A 19,936-nucleotide genomic window follows, 5' to 3' on the forward strand; every position below is an offset into this window, starting at 1 on the left:
ATACTTCACAACAAACAGTTAAAAGGTATGAAGTCACGGAAACTGTTTTGGACAGAAAGATTGCATACCTTCTAGTAGAAAATTTGGAGCAATTTATTCTGTTGCCTTACCCTAATGTAGGTAATTCGTCTGCTTTCGGTCTTCTAACCTTCAGAACCATTTTTAGCAAAGTAAGGCTTAGTTCAAATTATTATTTCCTAACCTTCAGAAGAGTCATGTATTGTTTGCTTGCCTTCAGGACCGTAATTTGCTCTCTTTATAATTCTTGGTCCTTGGGAGCAGCTTCTGACAACTCTAAGGTTAACGTCTCTTGACTTTTTACCATTTTCGGGCATTTTGCGGTGATTTTAAGCCTAATACCACTGTAAAAAATAATTTGAGTAACAGCTTCTGGTGGGACAGTTCACGATATACATCCATGAATTGAAAGCCGATATGCTCAAAAAGAACACAGCATATATTCTAAATACAAAATACTACCTATCACACAAACCCGCGCCAGCCGCGGCCTCCAACTGTTTCTGGCGGCTTTTCCGCTTCACGTAAGCCATTTCGATCGCCCACATTATCAGCGTTACGATAGTGAACGCGTTGATGAGTAGAATGCTTTTCGAGTAGCTGCCGGACAGGTCCCGAATCAGTCCCACCAGGGGACCAATCATCATCAGGATTACCCCGTTCATCATCATCTGGATGCTGGAGGCCGACGGCAGTCGTTTAATCGGTATATAACTAGGTATCACTAAGCCCATGTAGACGGTTCGAACGCCCTTCGCCACTCCCAGGAAGAAAGCAACCGCAATCATTTCGGCATAATTACGTGCTATGAGGATACCTAAAATATAGGAGAACAGTTTAAGTTAAAGTTAAAGCAACAAATTCAAGCAAACTTACTGAATCGAAACACTATCAACATGCTAAGCGAAATCATGTACATAATCCGCGGTGACAATCTGAGGAAGTCTCCAACAAACGGCGAAATAAAGCGAAATATCAAATCCGCCACTGCCAGCGTCGACATTATCGACGCGATTTGTTCCGTACGGTAGCCCAGATCGCTCAGAATGAAAGGAGTCATGAGTGAGAAATTGATCTCGGCAAACACAGAGACCGCCATTCCTAGCATCATATTAACATAAATTTTGTCTTTCAGCAGGGTGAGATCAAACAGTGCGACAACTTTCTGCGCAAAGGTTTTCTTCTGCTGATTTGGAATATCACCGTCGACGTTGTCCAGTTTGAAGGTGGTAGTTTTCGACCCGGATGGTCGCGTTGCGTTAGGCCGATCCAGCTGACGCATAATCGAGGGAAAACGATTGTCCTCCGTGAGACCCTGGTTTTCACTTAAAACTGGAAGCTTCGAGTTTGAAACTGTTGGAAGCGCTGGTGAACTCTCGCGGAGGCTCGGATGAGAACCTCTACGAGCTTCGAATATTCGTAGTGAACTACTTAAATGAACTGAATCTTCCGATTTTTCGAACCATCTTTTAATGGACGGGCGTCGCCCTGTAAAGATGCCGGACAGTTTGCGTTTAGGCATTACAGTGTCCATTGAATTTCTTCGTTCTCGCTCGTCGAAAATTTTCAAAGAGCTTCCCAAATTCACCGATTCATCTGAATCGGCCTGAAACCAACGGCGCTTCTCAGGTGTGGTGCCCAAACTCTGTGACCCTGATTTGAAGGTCAAGTTTTCAACCAACGATGGACGCCTCTGTACGGGATGAAATACTGATTAAAACGGTATACGAATTAATAACAATTTCCAGCTTAAAATCGCGCAGCAATTACGAAACGAACCTTCACTTTTGGCTCGCGAAAGAGCGGCTATCGAATCGCGCCTTCGAATTTGGGAAGTCAGCTCAAACCCGTAGATGCTCTGGGCGTCAGTTTCGTGATCGGTGAGGTAGCTTTGTTCCTCTAGGTAACCTTCCTCGGTGTCTGATTCGGCCTCCCAAATGCCATTATCGGTGTTGTTCCGACAGTTCTGCACTGGGACAATCGCTTTAAAGAAAAAATAAAGATAGAATAACATTACACTGTACTTTCGGGAAAAATTTTACCATCAACAGCGGAGCTTTTATCGTCGGAACTGTCTTTCCCAGTGACGGAGTCATGCTTCTGTTCTACCGGGATCATATGCCATTTGACGGGCTGCAACAGCAGGGATGCTGCGATGATATGGGTAGCCAGTGCACCAATGATGAGCAAACAACTCCGTGGATCGTACAGCCCAACAAGCAGTGAGACCAGCTGGGGCAACAGAATCGGTCCCAACCCGGTGATGGTCATTGCGATTCCGGCCGCTTTGTTTCTTCGAACAACAAAGTAAGTGTTCAACGCAAGCGAGAACGACGAATTGCAAAACCCCATCCCGAGAGCTAAAATTAAATCGAACCATTTAGCGTATTCGCAAGAGAAAGTGTAATCATCGTACAAGCTATAATACTATAGGTTATGATGAAATGCGCGAACGTTTGTGCGGTGGAGGTAAGCATTAGTCCCAGTGAAAACATCGTTCCGCCTGCGGCGGCCACTTTCCGGAAGCCGAAGTTACGCAGTAGCGGACCGTTGAACAGGCCGAACGTCATTCCGACCGACGATGCCAGGTTGATGATGAGCGAAGCGCCCGTGGCGGAAACGTTAATCTGTTTGAAGGTGTCCTTGAAGATCAGACCAAAACTCTGCAGCACCGGGATGATCATGATCTGCGGGTGAGGAAAAATCGAATTCGTCAAATTACTGATTTATCAATATGCTCTGAACAATGTTCCTATAAAAAATAGACTACGAGGAAATTCGTTCGATCTCTTACCAGGATTACCCAAGAGTTTGATAAGCACCATCTATACTAAAATCACGTGTGAATCTGTGGAAAATCTGTGACGCAGGTTAGGGTATTATGATTAAAAAAACATGCTATCATGCAACAGTCCCACCAGCTGGAAGTGTCTGCAAGCGCGGCATGCGCCTGTATGCGTATTTTGAGTTATAGATAACTTTACGGATTGTACAGTCACCGCTGCCGCTTCCTTGTAGTGAATCGTAGATAATGGTGAGCTGGGATTTTTTCCAACAAATTAGAAGATAACGAACATTGAGTGTCGCTCTAGCTAGTGTTTTTTGGGTATTTCATAACAAATTGCTTATTAATTAACGTCGAAAACTCTCCGAAAGAGATTAAAATAAGTTAGTTTATTAGTTTTTCATTTTGGACCTATAGTTTAGCATAGACCGTCAATTATGTTTTTGTGTATTGTGCCTTAAATCTATCTTATATTTTATATGTTTTCCAATATATTCCCATTTGTCTTTGTTGCTTTTTGTCTTTCGATAGCTTTTCTGTTTATTTTGGTTGGTTGATTCATCACTCAATTGATATTTGCCTTCGATAATATATTTGTGATATTCACAGAACGATAGACGCAGCTCCAAATTCAGAATAATTTGGTCAAATGATTCGCAAAGTATCATTATTATCGCATCGGTACTTTGAATAAGATAACTCTCTGCGATATTTCAGTAATCGTTGCGCCTAATTGCTGTAATTTTATTCTAAAAAATAAAATTCCTGAAACTTTCGCAATTTTTCTTTGAATCATTTAGCACCAAAATATTGAGTAACCTATCTATTTTCAAGCGTCAGTAATCCCCGAACAACAATATCTCATTCTTGGAAATCCGATTTTTCGGACATATGTTCCAAAGCCAGATATGTATGCGAGCTAGTGACAACCTAGTCATCTTGGGCGACTTTAATCTTAGTACGATATCATGACTCCACGGTACTAACAACTCTCGATTCCCCGAAAATTCTTGCTTGATCAGACAAGCATCATCTGCTTTACTCGATGCGTATTCTACTGCCAGGCTCCAACAAGTGAACGGTATTCTGAACGTCATCAACCGTTTGCTTGATTTGTGTTTTATTAACGAGGAACTAGGACAAAGCTGTTCGCTTTTACAAGCTCCGGCACCGCTTGTCAAATTTCGACATCATCCACGTCTACTAATGACGCTAGAAATAAATCCTGAATATCGCTTGGAAGGAATCGTCAAAACTGTTTACTCGATTTTTTTTAAAGCAGATTTTGTGAGAATGACAAACTTCTAGCTAGTGTCGACTGGACCACATCGCTTAGATGTGACGATGCTAACTCCGCAGTATCGACGATGTGTAATCAGGAGAGGATTAACGCGCAGGCGAAGCAGGCGGTCGCCAGCTCATCAATCATCGAAGGACGCCAAATGAGTGAGCGAAAAATTTGAAAAAAAAAAAAAAACAGAATGATATGTAGGTAATAGGTAATAATTTGAATGTTCGGCAGGTTATCAACTTCTCAAGGACTGCCTGGCAGTGCCTACTTCTTTAAAAATGCTCATAACATAAACTTAACAATGATCAATCAAAAAAATCAAATCAATTTTCGCCTGCAGCTCAAATTACTCTTCGTCCGCCCCTGTGTGTAATGTTTTAATTTACGCTTTTAACCAGTGTGTGCCTAAAAAACTTAACCGCAAGACCCAATTCAATCTGGTCAACTTCAGATAAAACACTTGAACAGACTTAGATGGGCGGTCCGTAGGAAACTTAGAAAATATCGAACCGACATATTGAAAACTGAATACTTACAAATAATGCTCCTATCATGAACTTGTTCGGCTCTCCGTCCGCTATTGATAGAGACATGGTGGTTGCAGCCGGAAATCAGATGAAAATTTCGACTGGGTCTGGTATCTCTGGTATCTCTTCAAACGATGTTTAGATTTGCTTTACAGCACCTTTGGCTAAGGTTTTCAACTAATCTGTGACAACGGGTGTTTTCCCCGATTGCTGGAAAAGTTCATTCATCTTTCCTTTTGGTAATTATCGTAGAATCGCGTCACTAAGTTCTGTCTCCAAGCTGTTTGGAAAAATTGTTTTTTTTTTCGCAAATAGGTTCTTGATTTTCCGCACGTCATCTCTCCGAACCAGCATGGATTTATTCCCAAGCGCTCGACGACGACCATTCTGATCACCTTTACATCGCTCATTATTCGTGAGATTAAACGCGGTAATTAAGCTGATGATCTCTCCGTAACTTTCAAGATTGCTTCGACAAAATTTTACAAATTGGAAATTAACGACAACTTGCTTACTTTGCTTCGCTCCTACCTGACTGGCAGAACTTTGGCGATTGCACGGTGATTTTGTTCTCCGTTGCATCTGGCGTTCCTCAAGGAAGCACCCTTGCGCCATTCTTTTTTCTGCTGTTCATGAACGACGTTCATTCGATTTACAAATGTATGGAATTATCCTAAGCAGATGACCTAAAACTATACAGCAAAGCGTCGTCGCAACTGGGTTTTTTGTTTCGTTTAGCTGAAAGCTTAAAAAACGTGCATTGCCTTTAAGCGCTTTAATGCTCCCTGGTCCATCCAATTTACTCCGCTATCGTACGGTGTTCTTTCTACCAAAACACAATGCAGCATGTTTCATATTTTAAAAACAAGCACTGTATAAGAAATGTTTTGTGTTATTTCAGTTTATAAGTTAGTTTATTGAATTTAGTAAATGTCGTTATTGTAAGAACTTTGTCTGTTGACAAATAAATGAAAAAGTATTAAAAAAATGAGGAATTTTTGGAATATTCAAACAAAATCTCACAATTATCAGTTCAAAGTTCATAAAATTACTTCCACAGGTCGTTTTTATCGCTTTCGGTTTGGTTTTGGTTATATTCCCCCTAAAATGGGATGATATTCAGAGACTGGAAAACAAACCCCAGACGCTCGTTTGGATTTCAAAATGGCGACTTCCGGTTTTTGGGAAAACCCTCATTGGGGTACTATTTAGGTAATTTTCGAATTGTTTTCTAGAAACCGAAAGTCGTCATCTTGGAATTCAAAATAGCGCCTTGGGCTATTTAACCTTGTTATATTTAATTGTTTCTATGACCATTGGATGTAGTGGAATCTGTTCCGAAAGGACCATTTTGGAAGCATATTACCAATGACGTGTGGGAGTAACTTTATTTTTAACTAGCTGACCCGGCAAACTTCGTCTCGCCCATTTTTGTGCTTTATTTAATAATTTTAAACATTCTAAATTCATTGATTCCTTGCGATTCGTTTAAAGTCTGCAAATGCACGACGAATCGGCCATAGGATATGATCAAAGTCAAAAGACAAATCGTTTGAAATGATTAGTTTTATTGGAATGACATCCTCGACCTTTGGCTTCTGTACATCACCCCTATTCTGAAAATATCCACGTCGAGTGGTATTCGATCATTTTCAGCTGTTTTTCTGGCATCAATCTGATTCCGGAAATACCCATATTTAAAGTTATTTTGGTTGGTATTTCCAGAAACTAAAAGTGGTCATCTTCGAATTCAAAATAGTGTCCAGGGTCAACGCTTAGCTTCTATGCAGCATCTCGGTCACGGAAATATCCATATTAAGTAATATTCAGTCTTTTTCGGTTGTTTTTAGAACCGGAAGTCGCCATCTTGGATTTCAAAATGGAGTTTGGAGATTATTTCTGGCCCCTGAGCGTCCCAGAACACCCAAAAGTCGCCATCTTGAGGTAAATTTTAAGCTTCTGATTCCGGAGATACTCATAGTGGGTGATATTTGGTCACTTTAGGCTGTTTTCCAGAAACCCAAAGTCGTAATCTTGGACTTCAAAATGGCATGTGAAGTCAACTTCTGACCTGTGGTCATTTATATTGAATGACATTTGGTCCTTTTCGGCTGTTTGCCAGACACCGGAAGTCGCTATCTTTGAATAAAAGATGATGTCTGTGATCGATTTTTAGCTTTTGTGCATTATTCTGGTTCCGGATATAATAGTATTGGATGGAAATCGGCCATTTCTGGTTGTTTTTCATCCACCGGAAGTTGCCGTCTTACAGTTCAATTGTCTAAGGTCGATTTGTGGCTTCTGTGCACCATTACGATTCCAGAAATACCCATATTGGGTGGTATTTAGTCATGTTCCGCTATTTTTCAGGAACTGCAAGTCATCATCTTGGATTTCAAAATGGCATTTAGCATGGGCGCAACTAAGGAAAATTTCTAGGGGGGGGGGGCTAGTTTTCATACACTTCATTTAAAAAAATAGGAAAAAGAGTTACAATGCGCCTATTTTAAAAAGCATTAAGTAGTGTCGTAGTAGAAGACAAAATCACTTCAACCGGGAATAAATCTCCGAAGATGTATTGAATATCTTGACCATCTATTTCAGCTGACACTGTTTCGATATTGAGGCGAACTAGGTTTGGTAAACGCACTGCCCAGCGCGTACCAGCAGTACACCCGTGCTACTCGGCATAAAATAGGTCCCAGTGTGGTCCAAGGCATAATGCCATATTCTTAACTCCACGTGGAACCGACTGGAATACGAGCAACCATGAGAAGATTGGGGAACCGGTGGGAACTTGGTCGTATGCTGACAGGGAAGCGGTAGTTGTTCTCCTTGGAGAGCAGCTTGTCTGAGCGTCTGGTTTTCCAGGATGGGGGCGGCTCGAACAGCGACTGATCCGAAGTGGACGGTGAACTATGAAATGCGGTGTCTCGCCTCTACACACAAGACGGCGGCCCCGTCGCGAGACTAGGTATCGCAGCCCTAGTAAAGCAGCATGCTAAAATAAACATACTACGAACAATCAAGATATGAAAACGAACCGGAACTACCCGCAATGTTCTAGTGACGAAATAAGGACGACGATTAGAAGCACGGTACATGTAACAGTAGATCGCTTAACGCCTCGGATGCCGACCGGATCCTGCTGCATCAGCTAGAACTTCACCAGTTCGGCATCGTTGCGCTCCAGGAGATTTACCGAAAAGGAGAGAAGGTACGCCGAATTTGTGGCCGCAGGGCACAATTTTACCAGAGCGGCGGCACAAACAATGAGCTGGGTACCGGGTTTATAGTGCTGGGCAGGATGTAGAGTCGTGCTATCAAGTGGCAGGCGTTCAGCGACACGTTGTGTTTGTTGAGAATAAAAGGCCGGTTCTACAACTACACCATCCTCAATGCCTACTGCCCTCTCGAAGGACGTCCCGATATAAAGATAGAAACGTTCTACGCACAGCTGGGGAAACTCTACGATAGCTGCTCGCGTAGAGACATCAAGATCGTCATTGGGGACATGAACGCTCAGGTCGTTAGGGAAAACATATATAAGCACTTCGCAGCTTCCCGCAGACTGGCAGTCCGAAGAACCTGCTTTCCCCAAAAATACATCCACGAAACCACCTGGAGATCACCTGACCAACGTACAACAAACCAAATTAACCATGTTCTAATCGACGGCTCTTTTTTCTCAGACATACAAACGTACGCACCAATTGTGGTGGGGGTATTGGCATGACCACTTCGATCGAGTCTAGTGCGACGTAGTAAAAAGTTGACGATGTAGCTGATACGACCGGTAGTTCTCTACGGAATCGATACATTAACGCTTCTGGCCTCAACGCTCTTGGAGTTTCCGAACAGGAGGTGCTGCGGACTATCTATTGTGGAGTACAGACAGACGACGGATAATGGCGACAGTGCATGAACCATGAGCTGCACGCGCTGCTTGAAGAGAACCCCGTTGCACAGCTGGCGAAAGTCAATAGGTTGCGGTGGGCCGGTCGCGTCGTAAGGATGCCGGACGATGATCCTGTGAAATCACTTCTCTTCAGCAACCCTGTGGACTAGGGGGCGCAGCATGCGCGATGGCTCGACCAGATCGAAAGAGACTTGCGGGTGATGAGACGTCTGAGGAACTGGCGAAACACAGCCCAAAACCGAGCAGCATGGCAACAACTCCTTGATACAGCACGAGCCACCACGGCACTCGTCTTATTAGTAAGAAAGTAAGAGAGCTAGGTTTGAGAATCGATCCTGGGCACAGTACTAGTTCTCAGCCAATTTTTGTTGATTTTGATGCTCTGATAGGAAGTATGGGATGTATTTATAAAAAAAAACAATATCGCACGCAAGCCTGGGGGGCTTGTGCGGTCTCGATCAACTAGATTAGTTGAGAGAATTCGTTATCGATATTGTTTTTTGGCACATTTTGCATGTGTAGGATAAGTACAACGATACACCGTGCCCCAGTGCTGAGTCGAGAAAATTTCCAGCTCGAAAAGATCCTCGACCTGATCGGGAATCGAACCCGATGTCACAACCGTGTGGGAGAGCTATCCGACCGACATCGCTAACCACCGAACCACGGGGACCACATGGGATGTATTTATATTGACTACAATTATTCTCTGGGAAATTCTAGGGGGGGCTGTAGCCCCCCTTAGCCCCCCCGTAGTTGCGCCCATGGCATTTAGAGACATTTTTTGGCTTTTGGGCGTCATTCTGATTCCGGAAACACCCATATCAAAAACCGGAAGTTTCCATCTTGAATTGAAAAATGGCGTCTGGAGTCGAGATTTGGCTCCTGTGCATCGACGCGATCATTTTGAGCTGCCTTTCAAAAAACCTGGTTGAAATATCTGTTTAATTTGTATGGGAGACCTCCCTCCTCTTCCAGAGTGCGGAGGAGTGTCAAACCACCATAGAAATTTATGTTTGATTTGGCCTGCCATCAAGAAGTGGAAGGGGTGTTGAACCACCATTAAAATATTGCTTGCCCTCAAAACCCGCCATACGCTAAATTTGGTTCCATATACTCGATTAGTTCTCGAGTTGTGAAAAAATTTGAGTTGTAGGAAACCCCACCTTTCCAGAAGAAGATGGACATATTTGTTACTCCTAAAAATATTCACCTGCCAAATTTGGTTACATTTACTCGATTAGTTCTCGAGATTTGCAGAAATTTGTGTTTCATTTGTATGTATGTTGTATGTGTCAAACCAGTATGGACATATTTGTTACTCCTAAAATTGAAATTGAAAGATTGAAATTTTGAAAACTCAAAAATCTGGCCCTGGCTACCTTTATCCATGAAGAAACAGATTTTTTTTACCTCTCTGTGTATCACTGGTTATTCTCTAGTTGTTTTTGTACAAAAGCATCGTTATTAAACACATTTTTTCCTTACGGCTACAAAAAATGAGTGCGTTCTTTTTCCCTTAAAGTGAGTTTTTCAACTGGTTTGATTTTCATTGCAAACTCCAAAATATTTTTGGCAAAACAAAATCACCCTACGAACCACAAAAGTTTTTAGGTTCTGTGTTGTTTTTGAGTTTCTGTGGCTTCCAAAAAGGTAAATTGTAACTTCCAAAACTGAGAAAATAAGATCAAAACTGCTTAAACACAACTCACCTCATAACTACGCACCTTTCCAACAGAATATTTTGTGATTACATTACACATATTTTGTGATCAACTGACATACTTTCGCCTCTCACTACTCTACGTGATTTAAATACGAGCAATATATATTTATATCGTTGTACATTTTGTTCCTTGTTCGAAGGTCTTTATTTTCATTTTATTTTGTTTTTTGTTCGTCATATTCTTCTGTTAATTGAGCAAATTTTCGAAGCCCCATCTTCTAGCTTTTTCATTTAAAGGGTGTTAGATCAACAATTGGTTAACTTGCCGTGATTTTAATCGTATATCAAAAAAACCTGAACGCTCTTCATTCAAAATTGTGAAAATGGCGTAGAAGCAAAATTTCGCGTTTCGCGAATTTCGAACTACTCGCACGCTAAGTTGGAAAAAATTTTGATGGTGGCCAATCTGGAAAACGTTTGTTAGCTTCCAGGAAGATATGATCGGGGGGAAATCGAAATCTGTAGGTCGCAAAAAGATGCATGCTGCAAATTCTTACAAGGTTGCCAGTTTATCTTGCTCTTAAATTAAAAGGCTTATGCGTACTTCTGTCCCGGGTGAGCTTTTGCCCCTCACTACTCAGCGTGATTTAAATAGGAGCAATATATTTATCTCGTTGTACATTTTATTCCTTGTTTTGAAGGTCTTGATTTTCAATTTGTTTCGTTTTTGGTCCGTCATTTTCATTTTTTAAATCCGCATATTTTCGAAGTCTCATATTCTATATTTTTCATTTAGAGGGTTTAACGGTCAAGAATTGGTCAACTTCAATTTGCCGTATTATTTTCATGTATGTATTAATGAATTTTTGTGGATGAAAAAACTGAACACCCCTCATTCTTTTTACACACATCTTTGTGTATGATATCATGCTTTATGTTCTATTTTGACAAGCAAATGTTCAGCTGTGAAAATGGCGCATCAAAATTTTTCGTGCATTAAGAAATCCGGACTACTCGTACGCCAAGTTGGCAAATTTGTTGAAGGAGGCCAAATCAACCGTCACCAACGTAATAAAAGTATTTGGAGAACGCAACGTCGACCACGACATGGTCGGGGGGAAATCGAAATCCGAAGGCCGCAAAAACGACGAAAAGAGTGGCTAGCAGAACTTTCCATCCGAGATGTCGATGGGAGCAGTGCTGCAAATTTTCGATACTGCAAACGAAAGTGACAAAAACCACATTTTCACTGTCTCAAGCCGAAGCAATCTTCAGCGTCAGCGGTGTCACTTTTCAATGAAAGTCCGGTCATTGAAAGAAATGAGATGTCTGCTTAATTATCGAAATTATTTGATTTGAGCCAATTCATTGCATGAAGTCGATGAACTATACAGGCATCTACATTCTCAACGACATAAACATCGCTGAAGTAACACAGCGTGTGTTAAATAACAGAATCACTGTCAAATGATTGGAGCTTAAAGTCTCTTTTATTATCAGCTTGTTCTTTGAAACTCAAAGATTTCAATTTCGACTAAAAATCCTTTCATGACAGTGAAGGTTTGCAACGCTGGCTGGAAGTGTCATCTACAACTGAATCGAACCGAACTGTTGACTTTCCAAGAAGTGGTGACTCCAAATCGTGACGATAATCGAAACAAGTCGGCCAGACAACGATCGAGAAAGTTGTACGTGAAGATGCTGACTAAGTTTGAATACGTAGTACAGGATGATGAAACTAACGTCAAGGCTAGGCTAGGAACAGGACAGTACCGTTTTTCCGTCCATTTTCAACCGTCCCGTTTTTTATCATTTCGTACTGTTTTTTTGGTATTCCTTTAAAAATTTACGAAATGAAGCTTTTCATTGAGATTTGTTTTTTAATTGGAAAATAAGTTTGTAAGCTGCAAGGAATTTGTCAATATTATTGAGTCAATTTTGTGCCAAGAAGACTCCGCGCCACTGGAAAGAACCTGGAAAATCCAAATTCTTACGATCTTATCGCCAGAAATCTCTATTTTCTCCGTAAAATTTCATCCAATGCTTTATACTGTACAGAATGAGGCATGTTTATCAAAGCAATGATCAATTGTTTGTATGCGTAAGCTAATAAGCAGTTTCAAATATCAATCTTCCCATGTGTCCCGTTTCCGAACCCATTTGTCCCGTTTTTGCCTTGAATAAATCTGGTCAGCCTAGTCAAGGCAGACTATAAACGGCTTCCTGGTAGGAATATGACACGGCAACTAGTAGAAGAATGGTTGCAGAGATTTTCAAACACATACTGTCGAAGTTTGCAAAGAAATATCTCGTTTGGTAGTCCTTCTGTGGCTGTGGTTTGAAGAGCAACACTAGGATTTATTTATTTCACCGACCCGGATGGTGTCACTAAAAATCGCAGTTCCGGAATAGCTCATTTCCAAGATCTGGAACGAATCGAAAAGATTCTCAATAAACATTGCCTCAATTAAAATTGACTCAGGAATAAATATCCTGTCTGTTATTTTTTTAACATATATTCTCTGAAATTCGTTGAAATTAAATGAAAAAAGAATTGTGAATTGATAGAATTGTGCAAAAGAAACTTATGATTGCTAATTCGTACTGAAGACGAAAAAACACAGAAACGAAAAACTGATGTGCAGACTGTTATGGATCGGGTTTTGTTTATTAATTGTTTGCTTAGCTAGATATGATAAGACATAAGAATTGTGCAAAAGAATGCTATGAATGCTAATTCGTACTGAAGAAGAAAAAACTTAAAAACGAAAAACTGATGTGCAGACTGTTATCCAAATGTGATAGGCTGGATCGGATTTAGTTTATTTATCGTTAGCTTAGCTAGACATGACAACCTTTATTTTGCCTGAAGCAATGCGGGAGGCCTGGTAATTTTATTTATTTTTCCACATATGGTTATTAAGCAGATTCAAGCAATCGTATTTATATTCATAATTTTGCAATTGTGGCAAAAATGGAAAAAAAAATTTATTCGAATTAGTATCAAGATATTTCTTTCGGGAAGCGTGTTAAGGATGCATAGAACAGCATGCATGCAATATAGGTTACACCTGTCACACATTATTTTGGATATAAGGGGAAACGAATTGAGTCGGTAGTGTTCAACTTGGCGATTAATTGAGTGATGTCATCGGTCACACATGTTACTTTAAAGCACGTTTCAGAGCATGAACTGGGGATTTTTATTGTGGCACTTTTCAATAGATCAGCTATCAGAGTCAGATATTTTTTTAATTGACTGTATTACGAGAGGGGCAGTAGGAAATTCTGATGGACTGCGGAGCTAAGTTAGAAATACATAACATAGCTTCTCAGCAGTTCAGTGATAATGATAGCAAACAAAGGACTTTGATTTTCGTAAATATGCAAAAATGTCTGATATGAATATAATTATTGCCTTCCACTGAATTTATTACTGCGTACATTCGTAAACAAGGGTTGCGCGTGTTTCTATCTTAGTATCGTGAGCAGGGAAAGATAATCAATCGTTGTAAAAATTGGTAAAATAGAAAAAATAGACTGACAAAACTGTTATAAATTGAATGAAATGTTGAGCCTACATGAATCACAAGCCAAATCAATGCGGCTTAAGGTACGATAAATATATCCACGATTCCATTCAAAGGTTATCTTGTGGTAAACATTATTGAAAATCATAAAAAACCACACTTACATTAGCCATTCCGTAGGCAAACACCACCATCCATCCCCAGCCGCCGTCCGGGGGCCGCAGCTGAGCAAGTTCGGCCATTGTTACTTAGCAAAATCTTATATCCGTGTACACCTGTTGTTACAGTGCAATTTGACCCGAGCAAACAATTGTAATCTTCACACAGTCACGTAGTCACTCCTGCCTGCTCTATATTATCAGCTATCAGCTGGAAGAGCGCACTTGTTTTTCAAAATGATTCTGCAACTATCGTATACACAATACATAAAGCGTATCGTTAAGAGAACAGCCTGTAACATTTTAGGTTCGCAACATCACTGTCAATCACTAACGCCAGCCGATCGTGGATAGTGAAGAATCTCCACGTCCACGGATGCACTACTCTCAGATCTACAATGACCTGCGAACAAGAAACAGCCACGCTGTACCGATGCACCCGACATCATTCCCTCGTACACCGCTCCGAAATGCCATTATCACTTTTGATTAGACTGATTACGTTTAGTTATTCGTAACACTTCACTCGTTCCCTCTACAATCTACTTTTTCACATTAGATTCAGCTGTTTGTTAATAGTATACCGACTCACGTAGTAGTTTTCTACTTAATGGTATATTTTCAAATCAAAACAGAGCTCTTTGTTTCACTCAGCCTCTACTTTAGGTTCCACAAAAAATCCGAAGGTTTCCAACGAAGAGTTCGCATAATTTATCATAAATTATGCCAGCAGCGAACTATTTTTTTGATTGTCCAAAGTACGATACATTGCAGGCAGCCCTCTGTCCAACTTGAGAATCTTCGAACCGCTCGCCTAATCAGAGCACAGGCATGCAGCTACAGGCAGTGTCGATTCGAGGTTCGACGCTATACTGAACAGCGCTAACACAATGCCGTGCGATACCCAGAAGTCGTCCCCTTCTGCCGTCTGCGCACGGTCAAATCACGAGGTTGGTGGTCCTGCTGATAAACTGCGCCCAGCGCCGCCGGCTCAATCGTACCGGCCGTGTGCCGCGCTGCGCGATAATAGCCTTTTATCTTGCCTGGCATCATCCGCTTTGGTGCACCAGCGGCACAAACGGAACGTCTAATGTTGGCGGTGCCGGGGATATAGCGGCTATCTGGTAGTGACAGAAAAGTAAAATGAAAAAAAAACGCGAATTAATGCCTTATCTTTATATCCGATTCTAAGCTTTGTAAGATTTCCGCAAGTTCGAAAGGTCATATGATTCAGTATCAGAAACCATATCAATTACACACTCATGCTCACGTGAGGCGGTTGTTTTCTGTCAGTTGCAAGTGATTACATTCAATGTAAACACACTGAAGTATGATTTTGATTCTCGAAAATAATCAAGATTTTCACTTCTCTCAAGATTTGAAGCATCATTTCAAGTCGTGAATTTTTGCATGTGATGTTTGTTTGAATCTTTACCCGTATCTTTGTCAGTACTAGCGTTGCTTCTATCTTCCAATCAATCATTTAAACTGACGTTGTCTCTGGCTCTAGTAGAGATGATATTCAACTAATTCAATAATGTATTACCATAAATGTTAGATGGTTTTATTGCAAAGTTTTATTGGCTATTTTGTGTCTTACAGTCCGCAAACCTGAAAGCTATGGATATAAATTGACGTATTGCTGTGTATCGTTCGATAAGTTAATCCAGAGAATATTCTGAGGCAACCTGTAAAGTAAGTGCTGGACTTACGTGTCTTTGAAGTTGCTACTGTCGCCATCAAACGCACAGATAGTTCGAAAATACCCACCAGTAAGGGTAGAATTAGTCTTAAGGTGGAACGGTGTTGAAGCCACAAATTGCAGACTTCAAGCCACCACTTCGAATTTTCCAGAAGCACAAGACTCGGAAATAGAAAATGTGTTCCCTGTGAAAACCCTTTTCTATTTTGCTTCACTATAGTAAACATGAAATAGCATTTCTACAGTTGATGCATCAACTTTTACCGAGTATTGTGCCTTTGCAAATTCGAAGTGATGGCTCGAAGTCGGCCAATTGTGGCATCAACACCGTTTTGCCCTAACAGGATACCTACCTTATTTTACCAATCAGACGAGAGCCATGGTGGCTCGTGCTGTATCAAGAGGTTGTCGCCATGTTGCTCGGTTTTGGTCTGTGTTTCACCAGTTTCCCTCATCACCCGCAAGTGAAAAGAAGTGATTTCACAGGGTTGTCGTCCGGCATCCTTACGACATGACCGGCACACCGCAACCTATTGACTTTCGCATTCTCCGTCGTCCGTCTGTACTCCACCATACATAGTCCGCAGCATCTTCCGTTCGAAAATTCCAAGAGCGTTAAGGTCCTTCGCGAAAAGCGTTGTTGTCTCGATTTCGTAGAGGACTACCGGTCTTATCAGGGTTATGTGCAGCGTCAACTTCGTGCGTCGTCGCGTTCGACTCGATCGAAGTGAAAAGTAGGCACGATTTCCAACCTGGATGCGTTTCTGGATCTCTTTCCTGGTGTTATTGTCGGCGGTCACCAGTGACCCCAAATACACGACCTCGTCGACCATCTCAAGCTCATCGCTGTCTACAGAGACTGATGTTGTTCTCCTTGGAGCCTCTCGCTCGCATGTATTTTTTTTTTCGGCGCATTAATTCGCAGTCCGATTCGTCCGGCTTCGGCTTTCAGTCGGGTGAAAGTACCCTCCGCCGTCACAAAGTTACGTTTTGTAATGTCAAAGTCATCCGTGAAGCCCATAAGCTGAACAGACCTTGTGAAAATCAAAAACAGCAAACAGGGAAGTCCATCACCTTGTCTAAACCCTCTGCATGAGTCAAAGGGGCTCGAGAGTATCCCAGAAACACGCACGTAGCACATCACTTGATCAGTCGAGTCAGTTCATCCAAAAATCCGTTGTCGTGTATAATCTGCCAAAGCTGTTCTCGATCGACTATATCATAGGTCGCCGTGACGTCGACGAAGATTTGATGGGTGGGCACGTTGTACTCGCGACATTTCTGTAAGATCTGTTGGATCGAGAAGATCTGGTCCGTGGTGCCACGGGCTTCCACGAAGACCGTTTGGTTCTGGCCCACGAACCTCCTGGTTGAAGGTGATAGACGACGGAACAGAATCTGTGAGAGTATTTTGTTCCGCGGTAGTTGCGGAACTCCCTTGTCGCCCTTCTTGTAGATGGGAAAGACGAGTTCCTCCATCAACTTGCCTGGCAGTTTATTGTCATCACGAAATTTGGAACTCCCATGATTAAAGAACTAGCTCGGCAGTTCGTCTTTGCCTGCGGCTTGTTCTTCATTTTTCAGATCTCACAAAGCACTTCATAAACATCGGGAGCTGGCACTCCGTCATCTGTTGCTCCTAGGTCAGTTTCTGCTCCGCTTCTGATTACTGTATCGCCATTCAGGTGTCCATCAAAGTACTGCTTCCACCTGTGGACCACCTCGCTGACATCCGTGAGAAGGTTCCCATCCGCGTTGTTGCACTCGTCGACTTGGGACACATAGCCTCTGCGAGACTGGTTTACTCTCTCATAGAACTTACGCGTATCAGTGGCACGGTACAGCTGCTCCAGCTAATGTTCACGGTTCTCTTGCTGGCGCTTCTTTCGTCTGAGAATTGTGGTCATGTCGTTCCGTGCTCGGCCTTGTTCTCTCTCGTTGACCTGCCCAGGTATGCCGCCCGGTTCTTCTCATTCACCGCTGCCTCGCACTCCCCGTCATACCCGTCGTTTCTGCCACTAGGTGCTTCCACTCCTAGTGTCGCCGTTGCGGTCTCCTCGATAGCTGTACGAAGGCGATGCGTCGAGCCCCTCCGCCGTGGGGAGTACCACTTCGAGCTGTTGCGCGTATTCCTCCGAAATCTGAGGGTTGGGCGATGTCGCGTGTGGTATACGATCGACAGTTCGAGCAAAATCCGCACAGCGATTAGTGCGTACGTATGTAATATCTGAGAAGAACCGACCATCGATGAGACCACGGTCAATTTGGTTTGCTGTACGTTGGTCAAGTGATTTTCAAGTGGTTACTTGAAGGTACTTCAGATTGTCACGGTGCGCAGGCTGTGCGGGCCGATCACCGGCTTGCATATGTCTTCCCAACCGATCTGAGCGTTCGTGTCCTCGATGATGATCTTGATGTCTCTATGCGAGCAGCTATCGTAGTTTTTTCAGCTGGGCGTAGAACGCTTCTTTATCTACATTGGGTCTTCCTTCGTGAGGGCAGTGCACATTGAAAACAGTGTAGTTGTAGAACAACCAGTTGCTGATCGCCTGCCACTTGATCACACGACTCTGCAGCCTACTCAGCACTATAGAGCCGGTACCCATCTTATTGGTTGTGCCACCGTTCTGGCCCCACAATTTCTCCGCACCTCCCTCCTTTCCGGCAAAGCTCCTTGATCGCAACAATGTCTAAGTGGCGTAGTTTTAGCTGATCCAGCAGAATCCGGTCGCCACCCGGGGTGTTCAGCGATCCACAGTTCCATGTACCGAGTTTCCAATCGTCGTCTCTATTTCATCACCCAGGTCGTTGGCGATCGTTCCGGTCCTTAGTCAATTCTTGATTGTAGGTATTATTTTAATTTTTCGGCATGCTGTCGTACAAGGGTTGCGGATGACTAGTCTCGCGATGGGAATACCATCTTGAAAGTAGCTTGCGAGACACCGTATTTCATAATTCAGCCGTCCGCTTCGGAGCCTGCCGCTCCTAGCCTAGAGAACAGACGCTCAGGCAAGCTGCCCTCCTAGGGAAACAGCCTCTCCTTCCCCGTCAGCATACGATCAATTTCCTCCCGGTTCACCGATCTTCCCTCAGTTGCTGGTATCCCAGTCGGTACCACGAGGAGGTAGGCATAGGAGTCGCTGGACTTTCTGCTTTTCACTCACACTGGGGTCTATTTTATGCTTATTTTAACTGATGAACTCCTGATACGCACTGCCCAGCCATTTACTAACCTTAACAAGATGATGCCTTTACAAGTAAAAAGTTCAAATTTCACATTGGGTAAATCACAGATGATAAAATATGTTCTCAAGGTAATAAAATATTAAATGCTATGTCGAAAAAATTTATTATAAATTTTCGACAAAAATAATCGCAGTCTTCCTTTCAAACTGCTATAAAAACATTCTGAACAAATAAGTTTTTTTCCGTTTTGTATTTTGTACCTTTGAATAAATCATATTAAACAATCTCTTGCACATTCACGGTTGTTTTAATTTTGGAAACAAAACTTTTTCTAGACTTGGCACATTCCATAACACCATCATTTTTATTAAAACATGCATCGTTTCGCAGTTTACCACGAGAACACATAGATAAAATAGTGCCGTGTTGTTATGACCTTTTAGAAATTAAGAGGAAGAAAAATTACAATGAACTCAGCAACATTACTATTTATAGAAATTATTTTATGTCTATGCCACTTACCAAAATTTCTTATTGTGCAATTAAATCATCAAAATTGATGCTCAAAGCCATTGTTTCTAAGAGAATGTCTGGAATTCCAAAACCACCGATTCGGCGATGTTTTCTCTTCTTAAGCAACAAACCTACGCGCATTATTACCGACAAAAAATCTATTTATATCTCAGCTCATCCAACTATCCCAACCTAGCCTAGCATCTTAAGCAACTTTGTCACTATTCTAATTGACAACAATCACATTCGTATCAGCCACGCTTAATTCATTACCCCGAAACTAAGCCTTCCTCTAGACAATTAGCAGATATTTAACTGCACCTAACGACGACGCTAGTTTCACGCGAACGGCACCTTTAAAAGTAAACAAACACCACCAGCACACAAGCTGATTTTGACAGCTCAACCAGAAAGCAAGTCCGAGCGTCGCTACATAGCGACGAGACGCAGTATGTTGTGCAACATGTGCAACACAGCTTTCAGCTCTAAATTTGCAGCAAGCGCGCGTTTCTGCTAGTGCGCGCGCTGTCCGTGCAACATTACTGATTGAAAGATTTCAGTAGCGACGCTGAAACGTTTCCATCGTTAATAAAATGACATTACCTGTTAGCCGTCATACGAGGTATTTCTGGAAAGGCTAA

The 19,936-nt window shown here is 42.1% G+C and overlaps 1 protein-coding gene across 1 annotated transcript; it reads right to left on the reverse strand.

Annotated features, from left to right (window-relative positions):
* Window positions 1-436: 436 nt before the first annotated feature.
* LOC129725922 (monocarboxylate transporter 13-like) lies at window positions 437-19,662 on the reverse strand. The gene is made up of 7 exons (XM_055682367.1): window positions 19,305-19,662; window positions 13,901-15,015; window positions 2,435-2,705; window positions 2,061-2,378; window positions 1,798-2,001; window positions 895-1,728; window positions 437-835 (listed from the first exon to the last, which is right to left on the reverse strand). Exons 2-7 carry the CDS (start codon window positions 13,976-13,978, stop codon window positions 477-479), a joined length of 2,064 nt encoding a protein of 687 aa, XP_055538342.1. The 5' UTR covers window positions 13,979-15,015; window positions 19,305-19,662; the 3' UTR covers window positions 437-476.
* Between the last annotated feature and the right edge of the window lie 274 nt (window positions 19,663-19,936).

This window comes from Wyeomyia smithii, chromosome 2 (genome assembly GCF_029784165.1).
Source record: "Wyeomyia smithii strain HCP4-BCI-WySm-NY-G18 chromosome 2, ASM2978416v1, whole genome shotgun sequence".
Lineage (NCBI taxonomy): Eukaryota > Metazoa > Arthropoda > Insecta > Diptera > Culicidae > Wyeomyia > Wyeomyia smithii.

Bases quoted from the DNA above. Each gene is read 5' to 3' on its own strand.
- LOC129725922 (XM_055682367.1), bottom strand. From the start codon at position 13,978: ATGGCCGAACTTGCTCAGCTGCGGCCCCCGGACGGCGGCTGGGGATGG. The intron at 2,002-2,060 runs GTAAAATTTTTC...TTTTCTTTAAAG, and splicing joins TAAAAGCTCCGCTGTTGATG to CGATTGTCCCAGTGCAGAAC. The intron at 1,729-1,797 runs GTTCGTTTCGTA...CGTTTTAATCAG, and splicing joins TTCGCGAGCCAAAAGTGAAG to TATTTCATCCCGTACAGAGG.